General features: G+C 42.2%; 1 protein-coding gene across 1 annotated transcript in view; it reads right to left on the reverse strand.

The window, feature by feature from the left end:
- The window catches only part of LOC130181247 (pro-neuregulin-3, membrane-bound isoform), a 335,378-nt gene that overhangs the window by 48,484 nt on the left and 267,963 nt on the right, over positions 1-18,931 (reverse strand). Inside the window, exon 3 of the mRNA XM_056395233.1 lies at positions 13,123-13,196. Coding sequence (XP_056251208.1) covers positions 13,123-13,196 — 74 coding nt within the window. The remainder of the gene's footprint in view (positions 1-13,122; positions 13,197-18,931) is intronic.

The raw sequence follows: 18,931 nt of genomic DNA on the forward strand, positions 1-18,931 counted from the left end.
CAGTTGAGAAGGAGAGAATGAGGCCGGGAAACGACGGGAGGCTATATGACAGAAGTTAGGAAAGAGGAAGGAAAGGGCTGTGAGGTAGAACAAACCATGACGAGTACAGATGGGTGAACACCAACTCTAAAGCTACTTTTCTCTTACTTCTGCCAAGGAGGTGATTTTCACCCGTGTCACCGTGTTACGCAAAAAGTACTGAACTGATTTGCACCAAACTTGATGGAGGGATGGGACTCAGGTCCGGGACGAACCCATTCAACCTCAACAGATCCGGATCACTTACTATGAATCTGAAGTTTTAGTTTTTAGTTCAGTATTTTAGTTGTTATGATACTTCACATATTGTATTTATGGGGTTTTTTTTTTTGCTTTTGCAGATTTTAATGTCTGACAAAAGCCAGTGAGTGAGTTTTTTTTGCCTAGTCTCGTCATTATGTCTCTGTTTTACATCTGTATTAAAAATAAAAGCTGTCACCCAGAAACTGCTCACTAGTATACTGCACCAATTCTAAATAGGAAATAAATAAGACACATAAAACCACAAGTGACAGCTAGATTGCAAGTGTGTGGAGCATGTATAATTTATTGTATAACTTAATGTATAATAACCATTATTTACTTATACATGTTTAATGTGCCTTTATTCGGATGCAATTGGGTTTAGCCTCAATGATTCTGAGAACATAATTCAAGACTTCTCAGGCCAATATAGATATTTCTCTGTTACATAATATGAAGAACATTACGTAATAATTCATGCTGTTGGTGAATCATTACGCTTAGAGAGAAAATACGGATCAATAGGCTGCGAGAAGCAATAAAATATAGTTTGCGTATGTAATGGAAAGAAAGAGGGGAGGAGAGGGAGACTAAATAAATCATTGGACACTGTATGCTGGTACTTACTGAAACTCCCATCGCTTGCTTTGTCCTCCCAATGACACTATCCTCAGATGTAAACTGTTCAAGCTTTAGAAAAGGAGCATTAAAAAGCCATTTGGACAGGGCAATTTAAAGTCATTTTTCTCTACTACCTCATCCAACTGATCCACCACAGAGGTCTGCCGGCCATTAGCACATTTTCCACCTGCATTCACGGCAAGTTGTCATAATCATTTAACTCACAGGGGCTGCTATTAGGAGGGCTGGGATTAGATGAGACAGTTGCTAAAATGGCTACAGTTATGCGCTTCTACTTACATATATACACACACACACACACACACACACACACGCACACACACCTGTCTATCTGAATCGAACGTCAGATTCAGAGTCGCAGTGAAGAAACGTCAACAGAAACAAAAAACACACACATACTGAACGACACAAGCATCGACCAGATGTTCACAGCAGCGAAGAACTCTTGTGCTTCTCAGTGCAACGAGAAGGATCCGAAGTAACATCGACATTTCAATACTGTTTATTTAAGACTTTTAGTGGATTCAGATTGCGATGATGCGACCATATTGTTTTATTATTTTATGAAATTCTGTTGCTCAGATTAATGGTTCATAAACAAAGTGATTGGTTTGGAGTTTAGTTTAATGTAATGCATCAAAGTGAAACACTTTGTTGCCCTGAATTAATTATTAATATTGAATAAAACGGTACTATGCTAATAATTTGAATTATAATAACTTGAAAGTTAAGCGCTAAAGTTAAACGGAAGGTCATGTGATTATACTTAAATATTAATGTAAACTCAATAAACAAAACGTCTGGGTGTGCTGGGTAAAACTGGAGTTAGACACACCATCCTCTTCAAGTAGTCTGACTTCAGGTATGCTGATGTTACACTCATCCTGCCAATTCAAGCGCGTGTTTCCAGCTGACTCAGCCGCACCCACAGGTCATATTACCAGACCAGATTCACTTATTACCTACACTGGATTGTGACACTGAAACATTTTTAGGGGCTGAATGTGGGACCATTTTGGTAATGGTACCTTTAAATGAAATTTTTTTTTTTTTTTTTTTAAATCTGACCCCAAAGGCTGGAGCAACGTGGGTTCTGCTCTCTGTGTCTCTTTTTATAGAGTAAGGTGAAGCGGCTGGCTGCTCCCAGACTCCCTCAGCCAACTTTGGTTGACGCCGGCTGAAGGTGTTTCATTACTTAATAATAAACAAATGGACAAAAGTTGAAGTAGAAAAAAAACAAAAACAAACTTTGAGCAGCAGAAAGGAATGAATATTGTAGAGGAAACACGAAGAATAGTCAGAGGGATGGAGAGGGAGAAAGCAATGTGCCACTGTGAGACAGGGCGGGAGAATTGCCTCGCCCCGTCTGCCAACCTTACCCAGTTATTAATGACCTGTGACTGGAGGGTGGGTGCAAGCAGCGAGCACAGCAGCCCACCACTGCTCTGGGATAATCTGCATCCCCGCTGCCATATTCTTCGCTAAGCACCAGCTGACAAGACCCATACTTCACTATAAATTGGGCCTTCCAGATCCATTAGGGTCTGTGTGTGGGCACGGCCAAAAGTCTTGATCAGAGGCTCAACGGAGAATGAATAAGAAAGAAAAAAAACAACAACAGTGGGAGGAAATAAATGACAAAGTTATTGTTTTTAATATTCGGGCCCAAAAACATTTGTGTAAATATCTTTAGAAAGCCGAGCCACACGGGGGTGCATGCCGGATGAATTACCGCAATCAATGTGAATTTCTGTTCTCTTCTCTGCCTCTATTTTCGCTCCTCGTTTTTGATTGCTTGCTACTCCTGTCCGTAGCAATAGACGTGCGGAAGGTAAAATTGGTCTCGGCAATCAGTATCCATTAAGCTCCATTGCGATAGTCGATTTTACGTTTGCCACTGAGTTCATGCACGGGGGGATGAATATAATTTTAGATGACAATGTAGCTTAATGTGTTTTTAAAAAGAGATGAGTGCAGAATTGATTCTGTTGTTGAAGGCAGAGGGAAATACGACGGAAAGAATCGGCTATCACTGACTCTGCTAATGCCAGACAGAAAGCACAATGTATGTGATTCACTTTGATCAGCCTATAGCCTCGAGCACAAATCCCATACTTTCAGGGTTGTAATTCTTTTAGGAATCTACATTCAATCCGTGCAGGCCGACTCTTCGACAGAGAAACGCTGAGGGCTTCACGTGTGGGCACACACATGCGCTCGGCGGTGTGTGTGTGTGTTTAATCTAGTGTTCACCTTGACCAGCTGCAGCTCACAGGAACAGCAGCCACGACAACGCCGCCCTGTGATACTGTCTGTGATTCTTGAAGGCAGACAGACAAGAGAGCGCTCTAATGCTCGGTGTCAGTGCGGTAAGCCGGGGTGGAGACTGAGCATTGGTCAAGATGCAAGCGAGCCAGGAGCGGCCCAGCTGGCCAATGAGACGCACCTGCAGCTAATTAACCACTGCCTGTGTGTGTGTGTGTGTGTGTTTCAGTAGAAGCTGACAGGAGGAGAGGTATCAGTAGCAAACTGCCAACGCCCCGCTGTGCACCTGGAACCTGGAAAGACTGGGTGTAAATGACGCTGCAGCGTTCAGCCCCTGAAAGAGGAACCTTTAATTAGCATGTGGACAGGTGAACCGTTCCAAAAATGACCAGCACAGGTAATAGCAGCCTCTCAGCAAGTTACGAGCGGCCCGATAATTGTAGGCACAAAGATAACACACCTCTCTTCACGTCCGAACCTTTTCAAAGTATATTCAACACGTTGGCAACTGTCCTGCATGACCTTGTCTGCCTGCAGGGAAGTCAGTTTGTCATGCAGGAAGCAACACCATCAGCCAGTGAATGAACCTTTTGGCAAGCTCAGGCTGGGGACAGAGCTTTCCTGAGAATCTACTGCCACCATGTACCAATATTTTACCCATAATGCCTGCACCATACTTTCCCTCGCTATGCAACGAAAGCGCAAAGAATGATCCTGTACCCGCTATCAGCATGACTGGACTTACCAGAGTGATGAAACTTGTCTGGGGAAAAAAGACAACTTGAGAGTTTGTGAAGCCGCCCATGCTTCAGTATCGGTGAATTATTTTCGCCATTTAGAACCACAAACTTCGGGTCACTGCAGACAAGGCAATCGGCCTCTGCAGTCGACAAAAGAAACGCTGAGAACCCCGCAAGGACGCTTCAATGCCAGATTCCCTCAGATCACTATTTGCTGTATGCACTATATTATATTTCATTTCTCTTCTATCTTTTAATGATTGTCTACCTTTTCTCTCGGCGGTGTACGCACGGTATGTGTCTGCTGTCGCTCTCAGCAGCACCTCTATATTTCTAATCACGGCCCCTTTTTCACAGCAGACATTTTCACTTGTTTTAGCAGGAAAAGCACAGGTCAAACTTTCAACAGAGACGATGATAACATTTAGCTTTTAACTGAAACCGACAAATAAATGTAGTGGAGTAGAAAGTAGAAACCATTGAACCCTGAAATTTAGGACTGGAAATAAAAATGGAAATAATCAAGTGAAGTCCAAGTAGCTCAAAGTTGTACTTAAGTACAGTAGTTAGAGTAAATGTACTTAATTACTTAACTCCTTTGGCAATTAAGGAGTAAAATATTGTAATGCTTTATTGTTGGTGTTATGTTATGCCGATTTTTTCATTTTCATAAGATGATTACAGGAGACTTACGCCATTAGATTTGTCGATAAAAACATTAGAAAATTTCCCGGTTTGAATACTTTCATTCTTAAAAGGAAATTCATCAACTCTAACGAATGTCGCTGTAGCATTAATTGATAAATGATCCTAATGTTAAGTAATCAACAGCTCCGGCTCTGACTGCCTGATTTTTCGTACATGAAAGTGCAGGGTACATTTGCTCTGTGTCTTTATTTATATTTTCACTTGCAATCTGAATGTAATTACAGCCTGATTATGTTACTAATTGTAACCCAGTATAGAGTGGTACATACAAGCACAAACAAACACACAAGCTGGAGTGAGAGAAAGGGGATGGTGAACACTGTTAATGTGTGAGATGAATTCTTTTCATGTGGTTTCAAAGAGACCTGCTGTCAAAGAGAGACTTCTTTTGTTGTTTTAATGGGTAGTCTAGATGTGAATGTTGCCATTTCCTTCACCCTGGACACACACCAATTAAACTCAAACGAGTCTGTGCCTCTGCAGCGAGACCTTCATACAAAGCAAGCATTATCATTCCTATTATTATAAAATATAAAATAGTAAATCTAGATCCAGGATTCAAAGGCTGCGTTTAATGTGTTCGCGGTGATTGACAGGCGATGAAGAAACTCACATCATAAGAGAGATCACTCAGACCCGCCGTGGCTTTGGTACCGTGAGACCGTCGCAGACCTGACAGTTCTTTATCCATATGCTGGTAGGTTGGATTTGCTTTGCCACGATTAGTCAGTGTAAGGAGGAGTGTAAGAACTTCTGAGTGTTAAACCAGCTGCTTTTTGTCCTCGTCTTTCGGATGGTGTGAATTCAACAAGATGTCTCCTGAGACCCCCCCCCCCCCTTTCCCGGCGCTGTGTGGGAACGTCGGGATGGAGACACATACAGATACATACGCACACAAGAAAAAACATACACACACATACAAAAGACCTGTGCAGAACTGTGAGAAAACTAAACCAAGGGCATTGAGGAGGAGCGCTCTGTAGCTGCTAACCGCGCAGCTTTCTACCTACTGCTTTCTACTGACGGCTGTCAGAGGAGTTGATCACGTCCTAAACTTAAAGGCCTACTGTGTAACATTTTAAAATGTCTGACTTTGCGACGCCTAGTGGTGAAAAAAGAGACCCATCTTATTCTGCCATCAGAAAAAATTGAAAGATGCCGTATCACACAATTGGTGGACACAATATCCGAAATATCAGTTACAATGAATGTTGTACAAAAACTCATTAAAAGCATCCAAAATATTCACAACAGATAAAAACTAAACTATAAGTCTTTGTGATTGGGATTACCAAAGCTGCTCAGAGTCTTATGAGCCAAGTCCAAGTCCAAGTCTAAAGTCATCTAACGGTCAAGAGCCTCCAGTGGAACCTCTCAGGACGGAGGTCGGGGACGACTGACGGATCAGCGATGTGTTGTCGGCCCAAACAGTTTATCACTCAAGTCAAGTCTTTAGGGAATTAGGTCTAAAGTGCAACAAGTATCAGAGCAGGCAGCCACAGGTCTGCAGCTCCTTGGGCTTCAGCTTGTACCAGTGTTCATGTTCATGTCCACTCATTTTGAGGTCATGTTTTTTATCGACTACATATCTGCACTTTGCTCATCTAGTTTGCAGCTGGTTCTCTCACTCCCATATCATTTATTTAGGCCTGTATTCTCATTATGTTGCTATAACTCCACGAGCAGATTTGTGATACTTAACTGATTTTCAAATTATCTAAAAGGTTAGCGTCGGGGGAGCACCACCCCCGGAGCTTCTGGGTGTAGCTGTATAAGTAATCAACTAAATAATATTTTGTTGTGAGCATCACTGAGATGCTGCATGAAGTTTTTTGCACAGTTGTGAGTAAACAACACCGATCACACGCTCAGCAGAGCATCATTGTAACCAAGGTGGCTCTCGTTGCCCCTTCGACTCGACAGTTGCCCGCATGATAAAAGAATGACGCTCAAAGCAATCGCACTTTTCATGCTTCTCTTATATCTTACGGATTGAAACATGCAATACTACATGAAATACAGGGTTGTATTCTCGGGGAAATTGGACTTGCATGATTACTGCAGTGTTATCATCCGCGGTGCGCGCAAACCTGCCGAGCATGAAATCAAATCTCATAAAGATAGTGTGAATTAAATTTGTCTTCAGATTTAAATCTCTTAAATCTCTCTCTGTGGCTCTATGGGGTGTGATATGATGCATGTGCCGCAGATGAGAATGTGCTGATTCTCACTCTGCCTTCCAGCGCTGTAAAACTGTCCGTCTCAGCTCCCCGGCCCTTTGATTCAGAGGGGTTGAATATGTTTTTCCAATGTGACCGAGACAATGATTGCAGAGGGGCTATGTAGATGATGAGAGTAGTAAAGAGAGAGATCGAGGTGGGGCAGAGGAGCGAGGGAACACTATTCAAAGAGAATACATTTAGAGTCTCGTCTACGTCAGCTCCTGAATGCTGTATTGTCTTGCGCAAGTCCCTCAGAATGGATAGTGCCAATCAGCAACCTCCCAGTTTGAACAACAAAAGACGTCTCGACAACAAAAGCAGTTTGAACTCAGTTTCTTTTGAAATGAAAAAAATATTTGACGTACTGTATGTAAGGCTAACAACAACAGCAAAAAAAAAAAGAAAAAGCCTTTGTTGCATCTTTGACAGATTCAGGGGAAACCCAGACAAATCTTTGATCTCAAACGCATCCCGTCGAGCGAGGTTAGGTGACAAACTCGGCGTTCAGCCTTGTCAGCAATTTTGAGAGCTAAATGCACATCAGTGAGTCGTGTGGAGGCCCCCGCTAAGATCCTCCGCTCCGGCTGGAAGTTAGTTTGACTTATGAGAGTTTAAGAGCTCTGGCCTCCAAGCTACATCACAGGCTGTTTAACCCCCCCCCCCCCCCCGGTCTCAGCTGCTCATTCGCTGATGTTTTAACTGTCAGGCTTCATCAGTAAAACAATAAAAACATCTTTAAGGGGCTTGTAAAATTCATCGAGTGGACAACCTCTCCTTTTTCCTTTAGTAAGCTGTTCGTCGTCCTGCATCCGTGTTGAACTTTCTGTCGTCTTTGCCTTGAAGTCTTGAAGCTGTGCCATACTTATAATACTACATTCAAGACCAAAAGTGGTGAGGGTGTTGCTCATTTGAAATTGAAGTCTTTGGTACACTTGTTTACAGCTGCTTGGGACAGAAAAATCAATAAAACCCTTTGCATCTCTCTTTTTAAAGCTGATACTGAGGGTTACGCCGTCTCCTGATCCATAAATGATTAGTCTAAATTAGTCTCAAATAAATTTTTATAAATGACTGACCCCTTACTATTCGCTTCCACACTCCTTTTCACCTCATTTCTTTAAGGTTGTTAAAATCATCTTTCTCCACACTGACTGACGCTATTCACATTCTGTATCAACTTGTTCCAGCTGTGTATCGAGGCCAGACGATGTTTGCGCTGAATAAAATATTCAAACCCCAACACTTTCCCGCTACTATCGAATGGAAATATTCTAGATGTCTTGTGCAGTTTGTACACATTTTCCTTATTCCTGATTCAGCCTCACATATTCGGTATGTTTGGAAACTCCAACAGAATCCAAAATCAAACTCTTCGGCTTTGAGCGATGTCTGGCTGCACAGCATTCATTTGTTTGGACCTTTTTCAACGTCTACATTGTTTAACTCCTCAAATCCAGTGTTGGAATTTGCTGCTTTTTATAGAATTTGCTATTTTAATTTTAATTTTATTGTATATTTGGGAAATCTAAAAGCCTTTGCTCTCAGAACTTGATCCATTCATCGAAAGATATCGATTGATGTGATTTGTAGTGAAGGTTTCTGTTGGAAAAATTGGGATACTTTATGACAAACATAACCATCTTAAAGGGAAACTGTATTATCCTGTATAGAACTTTTCCATTATTGTGTCTTCCTTTAAGACCGGAGTTGTCAGAGAGGAGCGCAGGGACCTTCGTTGTTATCATTAGCTTTGATAAGGCATGAATCGAGTCTCTTTTGTGTCTCATTTCAGCAAGAATGTGAGGTCACTCTCAATATTCTGGGTATAAATTCTGGGTGAATCTTGCATTCTTTGAACATTTGCACTGTGAGCTCTGGTGTGACACAACAACTTGGTCCTTCGAGCCGGATCTCAACAGCCTCTCCTACTGTCCAGGACAGGACCTGAACCGTGCACGGGGGAGTCTGGGACTCTTGAACTAAAGCCCTCCAGCATAGAAGTTTGCTGTTAAAAAGAGGCCAGGATCTACTGGACTGTGGGAAGGTGACGAGATCCACGAACAGAGAAAATTTTCCAAACAGTTTCTCCCTTTCTTTGTTTCGTAAAGCCTGATGTAACTGTGTCTGGATATCTTGCATTTGTTTTTCCTCTTGGAGCCTATTATTCAACATTGCCTTGCAGTTTATGAAGCCAGTAATTTATCTAAAGCAGGTTTTGAATTTACTAAATTATAGGATCTAGTATTTCTTGTTCTGTTTCTTTCTCTCTCTCTCTCTCTCTCTCTCTCTCTCTCTCTCTTGTGTTTGTATAACCACTGGAGTCATGACACCGCCTCCGTCCTCTGAGACCCTGAGACAGTGTGATAGCCCGGCTCGGAAGATGCGTCCACTTTCACCCAGCCTTTCTCTCCTCCTCGCTCGTGCACTTCCTTCCCTTCTGTCGAGACTGCGGCATGCCAGAGGTCCTTGGCAGCGTTCGCCTGCCCTGCTGGTGAACCTTTTTTAGCTAGCACAATTCGAGCCTCGGTCCATCTGAGGCTTGTGCCACTTAGTGTTAGGAGATGAGTTGGACAGAGAACTGTAGACTGGGGAGAAGGGATGAGGTCTGACGCTTGGACGAGATGCGTGTTGAGGGAAGGATGGCACGGAGGAGGTTAGCGAGAGACAGATGGGGGCGAGAGGGGGGCCGTCTGGGGGGGAATTTGGAACAGGGAGCAGGGGTGTCAACATTGAGGCAAGCTCGAGCAGGAGACACAAAGGTAACCCGGGAAATTAGGATTTGATGAGCTGTGGGCGAAGGAGTCAAGGAAAGTGATGCAATGACAAGATTATCTGCGGGGTGAGGAAAGAAGAAGTGGCACAGTCTGCCACTCTTCTTTTCCAACTTTGCACTTACCAACTTTGTGAAGCAGGAAGAAGTTGAATAAAATGGGGGGGTGGGGGGGGAGGAAGGAAAAGAAAATGTGGTGTTATTGAAAAAAGAAATCCATAGGTTATATGACATTGTGTTTTGTAATAGAGAACAGTGAACAGGGACTTCAGAAATAAAGGAGGTAGCTGAGAGCGGGATTGAAGCCAGGAAGACGAATGACCTGAAAGTAGGCCAATCGATTCTTACTATTAGAAAATGAATTGAGGATAGAGATTTGGAAGAGAGGTGGAGAAAGTTGCAAAGAATAGATGAGTGAGATTAGAAATGAATGAGGGAAAGTGGTGTGAGCTAAAGCTGATACAAAGAGAAAGGTGTTGGGGATGTGTCGGGTTCAGCTGGGATGTCAAACAGGGAAAACACATTACTTTCTATTTTTCTTTTCTTTTTTTTTTTGTCCTCGTCCCCCATTGCTCAGTAATGGCTTGGTAACTCCCAGACAATTTATATGGAAATTCACCTGAAAGAGTCCCGTCAATTAACAGACTAATAATCAGTAAGTGACTTAGGCAAGAAAACCTATTTGGGGTTATGGTTAAGATTTGGTTTTTGGTTTGCTGGAGAACAACTTTGTTTCTTGATACTGAAAGTCAATTCTCTTCACCCCTGGAGTTATGTGGAGTGTTGTCGAGGCCGAGAGAATCTACAAACAGATGCCCGATCTTGTTGTTATGAGACACAGAGAACGTCAGGGCATGCAGCTACTTTCTGTAGTTTCCAAACAGACACAGATACACAAACAACCTTCCCACCTCCTAACCTCAACTCTGAAATGTTGCTGTTGAAAACTGTTGAGAACTGCACCTGAACACATATTATGCACAGTACAGCAATACTTTATTTGACAGGTTGAGTAGTTTCCTAGAATTTCTCCTGACTTTAGAAAAGTTTTATGGAATTTAAAATCACTTGTTAACCTTCCTGAGGATTGTTTAGTTTAAATCCAAGTTAATATTTATTCATTACTTCTTTATAATTAGAAATTTATTTGTGTATTTATTGTATGCTCGCCTGTAAATATATCCCATATATAACCTCATTACAGAGAACCCTTACTTTAAAGTAAGGGATACAGAGTTATTAGTCCTTAACTTTGTGATGTCGCAACTATACAGGAACCGCCCTCAGCTACGCTTTCAATCACTCAGAAAACATTCAGCCAATCAGAGGAGAGGCTCAGAGCCTCCTCTCTTCTGATTGGCTCACCGACCTGTTGTTACTAGAGCTCCAGAGAGAAGCCTGAGAGAGGAGATGTGAAACTACACTGAGACGGTTTTTTGGTTCTAAAAACCACAAATATATCTTCTTATGGATCAACACTTCAAATAAATCACAGAAGAAGAATAAAATATGGGACCTTTAATGTGTGCAGTGTGTGCACTTGTATTGACAAGGACTCTGATTGGGATCTGCGCATGAATGTGATTGGAACACATTTTAGATGCAGTCTTGTGACTTTTATTCTTTAATTTTTTTAATAACAGTGTCAAATATAAAACGTGGCCCAGTGAGATCTGGACCCCTTGAGGCCCTAGAGCAGTGCCCAAGGATTCAAACAATGAGACTGAGAACATATTTTCTAACGCTTCTTCACCATGATCAACAGATACAGTAGCAAACACAATCAACAACTGTTTCCATCTGACATTTGACAAATTGTTTCAGCGATGAGGACGGTAACGGTTCTTAGCTACCAATACGTTCAGGTCAGTGGGTTTGGTGTACAAACAAAGCGATAGGTGTCACTTGAATGAACACCAATGTTGTTCTAACAAGGACAATTACCTTAATACTTGCTTGGAATTAAAAACCTCATTACGGAGACTTAATTAATTATCTGGAAAGTAAAGGATATTAAGAAAGAGCAAGTGATAACAGTGTTGTTGCCTTTGCCACATTTAATCTACACGTCTCATTTATGGCACATTCTCCAATGCAATCAAGTAGAGAATTTCATATTCATGATGAGAAATTTTAATTTCGTAATTCTCAGAGAGGGATTTTCTGACACTGGATAAATACAAAGTAAAAATCCCAGAGGCACATCACCGTCCTTTTATGGTAAATGGAGCTATTACAGCGAGTCACGGATAAGCTAATGCACTGCCTCTGTGTTGGTGCCCCAGTGACAAGGTTGCATTTTTTGGAATGAGGTGAGAGGAACGAGGAAATGAATATGCACAGATAGTGAGTGGTAAGGACAGAAGTTATGGCAATTTGTGTTCCTCCCTCAGCTGTATGACACTGAGAGGGACCATGGGATGGGAGAGGTGACATTAGTCTGAGGAGGAGAGGATATTTTCTAGAGAGCAGTGAATGGAGAGGAAAATTAAAAAGTAATATGAGGATTAGCAATGAGTTTATGTAAAGAAAGAGCAGCTGAATATAACAGAAGAACAGTTAAGGTTCTAAACCAATAAAATGTTGTAACTTAAAACAAAACTTGCCAGGAGATTGTTATACAGTTTGGTTGTTATATATATTGTTATATATATATAGTCAGACACAGAATATTTCACTTTCTTGCATCGTTATTAATGTTTTCATCAGTATAAAGAAAAGAAATTCAATTCTGTCTTGGAATTTGCAAAGGAATAGTTGTTCTTATGCTTTGCAATGGTCTTGTTTCGCTGTGTGTATCAGTGCAGCAGTGGGGTTTCATTTTTCAGACCCACAGCCCTGCTGGTTTTCTAATCAGGGACTGATGCTCACCTGTGATGTCAGGTGAATGCAATTATTGTAACTACAATCATCCAGTTGGTAAGAGCAACCACCAGCAGCACTGTGGCGTCTGAGGTCCTGCATTAAAACCCAACTGATACAAAATCCACTGTGCACTGAGGAAGTCTAGCTTTGGGCCACTCATAGAATTTAACGTCCAATATCTTGTAGTTAGAAGAGAAACCACCTCGTGTCTGCGTTGCTGCGGCGACTGACAGCATTTCTGAGGAATATCTGCATATTTTAGGGGGGAAATGCAATAAGACAAAATTCTAGTTTTGGATTTCACACAGCAGATTTCTATTTATACTGCATGGCTGAGTGCTCCTGTAACAGTCACAGAGGTAATATTATCATACTCTAGTCTGTCTCTAATGCTTCCATGGCAGAGCTGAGGAAGTGGTGGCGAGAACACGTGGTAATTGTTGGTGTCAGTTTGTGAACATCTGATTTTCACTATTACACATCAGTAATCTGAAGAGTAAATGTCCCTCCAGTGGAAACATGACCCCCTTGTTTACCTTTATACATCTGATGCACAATCTTATTATACGTTTGATGGCTGTTGATACTCTGAATACACCAGAGTACAAAGAGAAATGTGGGAACTCACTTGGGTCAGACAGGATGGAGTCTGTCTTTGGCAGAAACTGGTCGCAGCGGATTCCCTGGTAACCTTCTCGACACCTGGTGGGAGGGAAAAAAAAAAGGAAAATCAACAATCAGTCAGTGAGTCGGGTCGAACTTATGCCACTACAACTGATGCTGCGCATAAACCGGCCCCTCGTTGCCTCGAGACAAATGTAGGTAAGGCTCAGTCCTCCTGGAAGCACGCTGAGTTGACAAAAAGTGCAAAGTGAGGCGCCCTGGCAGGAAGAAATTAATAGTGAGGGGATATTTAGGGCCTGCAACTAGCACTTTTCTTGACAGAGACCTCCACCAACATCACAAAACGGTGCCGCAGCAGAAAAGGAGCATCCAATCCCCATTTAACGGACACACCGATTACCTTCCTCTGTGTGTGTGCTTACATGGGGTTTCAGGTTCCTTGCTTGGTCACAGGAAGTCCTCAAAGAAAGTAAGGACTGTAGACCCAGTCCGTGTTTTCTGGATGGTCCTCAAACTTTCAAGAAATGTAAACTGTTAAATTTGATTGGCACATTAGCGAGAGCGCCACGTCAGGCAATGATCATTAAGCAGCTAATGAATTCTGAAATGTGCTCGGGCTGCTCTTCAGAAGTGTCCTAGGAAAAAGCTATGCATTGCAAAGATGTGTTTTTTAATTAGCTTCAGAGCCATAAATATACCCTTATCAACGTATGGAAGTGCAACTGTATCCTACAGTGCACAGAGCTAAAATGGAGGCTAAAATGCCAGTATGCAGTGCAAAGCCTAATTGGCTGCCTCAGTTGGTTTGGTTATCTATCTCTGCCTCTGGCCATTTGTACCTCGCCTGCTGTTCTGTTTTTCTCCCCGACACCTCTTGAGGAAAAATGCAAGTTTTATACATGCAAATAAAATACAAACTTCACCTACAGAAGCAACATGTGCTGGCTCTTCAAATCTGACCCCGCTATATCAACTCAATCTATCATCCGGTCACCTTCTCAACTATTCTGTTCCAATGAGTCTCAATTTTCTCTTCTATCCCACCTGCATCCCAATGTCTCCCTTGTTTACCCCTGTGGCTTTGTTTCATGGACATTCCTGGAATTAATCTGTATCTACTCTGACAAGCTGACGGCGGCGCAAATATACATATCCCAGTGGCCCCTGCTTTTGGAAAACCCCCAACTGAGAGAATATCTATGTCCACCCAGACAAAAACACAGAGGCTCTGCATAGAGATCAAGTTTGCAAAAGAATGCAGCGTGACATATCAAAGAGTTTGCCCTGTGCGGAATGATAATGGCTGCACTCCTGTTTGTCTTTCATCTACAGTGAGTGATTTTCAATTATTAAATGAGCTGCAGTGGGCGGGGATAGATGCACTCCACTGCGCGGGCCAGTGGCATGCATAAAGAGCATCTTCGCTGCTGGGAGGGAAAAGGTGGTAAATATGGTGAGACATATGGTGAGAAGACGGCGCGTGACATTGATGCTGATTCTAAATAACGAAAAAAATATGACCACAAAAAATGCTATTACGGCGATGAAGTGAATCTCCAGGGGCCGTACGACAGAAACTCCTTTAAGTCTTAAGTTAGGAAGTTTAAGAATCCTATCTTATCTTACTTTGTCCTACTTTATCTCAGGTTAGGAAACCGACATTGCTTTTCTCATCTCAAACTGGACCTTAAATCCGCCTGTATTCATCGTATTCACGAGAGAACAAGTCACATTTCTGCCAAGAATGGTAAACACTGGTTGCCGTAGTAACTCACGGATGTATTTTCTGTAAAGCAAACAACAACTCATTATATGTATAAGGGCTTCTCCTCGTCATATTCATCAGGCCACATCACTGTGATGACAGATGGTTCAGGATATCAACCACGCCGTCAAGGAGGACACAACAATCTCATCGACTCAAGGTGTCAGCCTGGGCCGCCTCTCCTCCCGAGTTTGTTCTTCTCGGCTTCTACAGTGGCAACGTGTGATGCCAAATATGTGATGTGTGGGAGCGGGAGAACAAAACAAACACAAAAAAAGACTCAGTTGTCTCATTTTAAAGTCACAGTTTAAATCAAATGATGTTCAGACTTCGGCTTCCTCGTCCAGATGCTTTCAGCTCAGGATGAAAGTCTGAGACGTTGCTTAAAACACAGTCCAGACTTTTCTCCGTGCTAAATATGTGGCCATTTAACATCTCCCCATGCCACTGTGACCTAAACAGGCTAAACTTTGACAGGAGGCAACCTTTGTCACACCAAGTGGAGGTGAGGAAGATAATTAAAAGGATTAACACGGTGACAGTGAGTGCTCATTAAGAGGGGCTGTGGAAGTGAGAAGAAGCATACAGCAGCTATTAAACTGAACAGAGTGCGGGTAAAAAAACAACAACTCAGGGGTGAAAGGGAAGACAATGGAACACACAATTGTGTAGACATAGCCTTAGCCTCTTTGTTATGTGGCCATGAGCTGCACAAACACCACTGTAATATCCTTCTTCATCATGTCCTGCAGTGTATCAAGTTATTGTTTCCCACAAACTTTGCTTTTCTCGTGCCCGTGCTGTTCCCAGCGGAGACCAAGACACATCAGAATGAGGCTTCATAGAGCCGAATAAAAGACAGTTGGGGGGGCGCTAAAGAGTTGCGTGTCTTCTAATTAGCACTGCAGTCATTAATTAAAAGAACACAGGATGAGACTGCATGTGCATAAATGCATGTGAGTGTGTGTGTGTGTGTGTGAGAACGTGTATATGTGTGAATCTATCACAAATATACAAACCTGCCCAGAGCAGGGGATATATATATATATATATATATATATATATATATAGACATGCCGCCCGCTGGATGATAAATTTCTGCAAAGGGAAGTGTGAAAAACCCAAGCGCTGGTGCACACAAACATATGCATAACAGAATGTATAGGGAAAGAGCACATCCCATTCAAGTGGTTCAAAAGTTCTGCATGTGTATGTGGAAAAACATGTGGCTTTTTTCCCTGTGATGTAAACAGAATATTTCCAGCTGAAGTTCATGAAAAATCCAGCACTGGTTCTTTGAAGAGATCACACTGAAGCTGGAGCAGAAATGCACCATCAACTTCTCAATGACAAGTTACTTGATAATTTAGTTTGATTCCGCTTTACCCAGTCTCAGCTGACTTCTTCATCTCTCATCAAAAACACAGTCCATCACTGCGTGAGAGCACACGCAGACACCAATTATGAATCGTACTGATGAAGCTTCGCCCCCATTCAGCATCTCAACCACGGACGCCTGACCATCTCCAATTTAACCATCCAATCAGAGGTTTCCCTCTCATGAAGCTGCTCCCATCCCCTCTGCTGGATTCCTCATCACCACCAGCAGCATCTAGGCTCTGGGGGAGGTTTCCTGTAATTGGGAGCACCTTACTCCTATGGACGGCTTCCTGTGGGGATCCACTTCCTGCAGAGGTTTAGGCACCAAAGTTTATTCCTTCTGTTCACAATAAATTCCATTTTACTTCAAATTTCATCCTCTTCTGTGATTGAATATATATGTATATTTACATGCAGTAGAACATGAATAACCTAACTCATTCTAGCTCAGGCTGCACGTTTTGTGGTATTTTTCAGGACGCTTAAACAGTAGATTCACACTTTGAAGCTGCTCAGTGACTCTGCAGCTGCTCCAGTTGGTGCCTCAGGAGTTTATCCTGCAGGTGCAGGATTTTCACTGTCTTTAGGCTGCAAATTATACATGTTGCAATCTCCAACTTTAAAAACACAGTTTTAACATCTGGTTAAAACTTTACACGTAACATGTCCTCACTACATTTGTGATCTAGAGAATATCTTCGTCTGAAAAGGACCAAGACCTCATTAGAAGGAACATCAAGTAGAAATCATCAAGTGGGCTCTGTCCACATAGTGAATGTCATTACAGACATTTGCTCTGCATGTTCTACTGTACATCCAAATCTGACCCCCGTATAATTTACAGAATTTGATGCGATCCAGAGAGACTGGAAACTGGAGATATATTTCTGAAATGTTCTTCTCTGCAAACCGATTGTTATACTGCTCTTCCTGGGTTTGTACAAGACAGAAAACATTTATCATGTCCACTGATTCCCTCCTCAGATACTAAAGATGTGATACAAATAAAATAATGAGGCGATTTGCAGTGTCAAACATCAAAAGAATTATTAGAGATCTACGCGTCTGCTTCTCTCTCCTTGGCAGGGTGGCCATTTAGACCAATTTAATACAGTGCAGCCACGGCAGTGTGAGGCTCAACGGTCTATTAAAAGAAAATATGCCACAGTGCGTTGGTCAGACTGTGACAGGTTGGCTCAATGATCTTCACATTTTCTCAGCATAGAGTTCGTTCTTTGAGCAAAATGGCTGATACACTTCCAATAAACTGGCCAACAAAACAGGAAATGGCTGAGGGGAAGTGTTGTTTCTGTCATGGGGGGGGTCTGAGGATTTCTCACGGTAAAGATCACCAAGACAACTGCATCACTTTTAAATTAAAATGGTTCATGTATCCCAGTCTCAATTTGGTACATATTAAAAGCTTCAACAAATGTTCGGATAATGCTTGTTTATAATCAACCTGCCAATCAATCACTGTTCTACACATCAGTTTCTGTAAGTATGGACCTATCTTTTTTTTTTAATTATTATTTCAAATGACACCAGATAACTTACTCAACATGTGCAAACTCTATTAATTAAGATTTTGTAAACATGCAACGTGACGACTGAGATGAAATTACCAACCAGTCATCCAACCTCAACAACCATCGTTTTTATTTTTTCTATCATCTGATCCGACCCATCGGAGCGCCTCCTGAAACAGCACGCCTACAGCGGCAGACGTGCTGGAACCTTGGTTGTCATGGTTACAATAATAACAACTTTGTCGAAAATGTTCACGGGTAACAGAAACAACATAAACTGCTACTTTCACGTGGGAGTCGAACACCGCTCTCTCTTTATACTACGTCACCGCACTTAACGAGAAAATAGCTGAGGGTCATAATAACCTGCTGCACAGACGACCTCTGGGCTTGTTTCTTTTCCAATGCTGATCCTTTTAGAGCCAAGCGGTCATGGCTCTACAGGGAGAGGCTCACAGCGGCCTTATAACACTGGGAATAAACATTCACAGTAAGACACTGAGCAAGCCAATTAACCAACTAGACGCAGTTCATTTATCACAAGGTTTTATTGATTCAACGAAGGCGCTCTCATTGCTTCATTTAAAGAGTTGCTGCGCAAATTCTTCATCAAGTTTTGGATGTACTAATGACAAAACCACGGTGCCCCACGTGCGACGGATGAGGATGGGCGGAACAGATATTCTTTCATTGTGTTATTTGTAATTAGGTTTTAAGCCAAGATTGTGAAGATTTACCAGCTGTTACTGTTACCGTGGATACTCAATAAAGCCATATCGTTTGATGTATCAAATCCTAATGTAATCCCATACGTCTGCTCGGCTCTAATAGCAACTTGCCGCCCGGAGGTTTGTTTAATCATACCTGCAGACAACCAAATACAATTGACAGCCCAGACTTCAAAGGAGGCCCGAGATGATTACTTTTCTACTTTAATGACATTACATATCGCTCACCCGTATGTGTTTCCATTCATTCCTCCCTTTCTTGATGGGACAGAAAATTGAAATGAAAATCTAGCCTGGCTGTGTATCGAGGGAAGTCTTGTCTCTCATTTCTCCCAGACGGGGTGATTGAAATGCATCTGGGGCGCCGAGTCTCAGCCTTAAAGAGACCGGCAGGGTGGGAAGCTGTGTGCA

The sequence above is a fragment of the Seriola aureovittata genome, chromosome 14 (genome assembly GCF_021018895.1).
Source record: "Seriola aureovittata isolate HTS-2021-v1 ecotype China chromosome 14, ASM2101889v1, whole genome shotgun sequence".
In the NCBI taxonomy this organism is placed as follows: Eukaryota; Metazoa; Chordata; class Actinopteri; order Carangiformes; family Carangidae; genus Seriola; species Seriola aureovittata.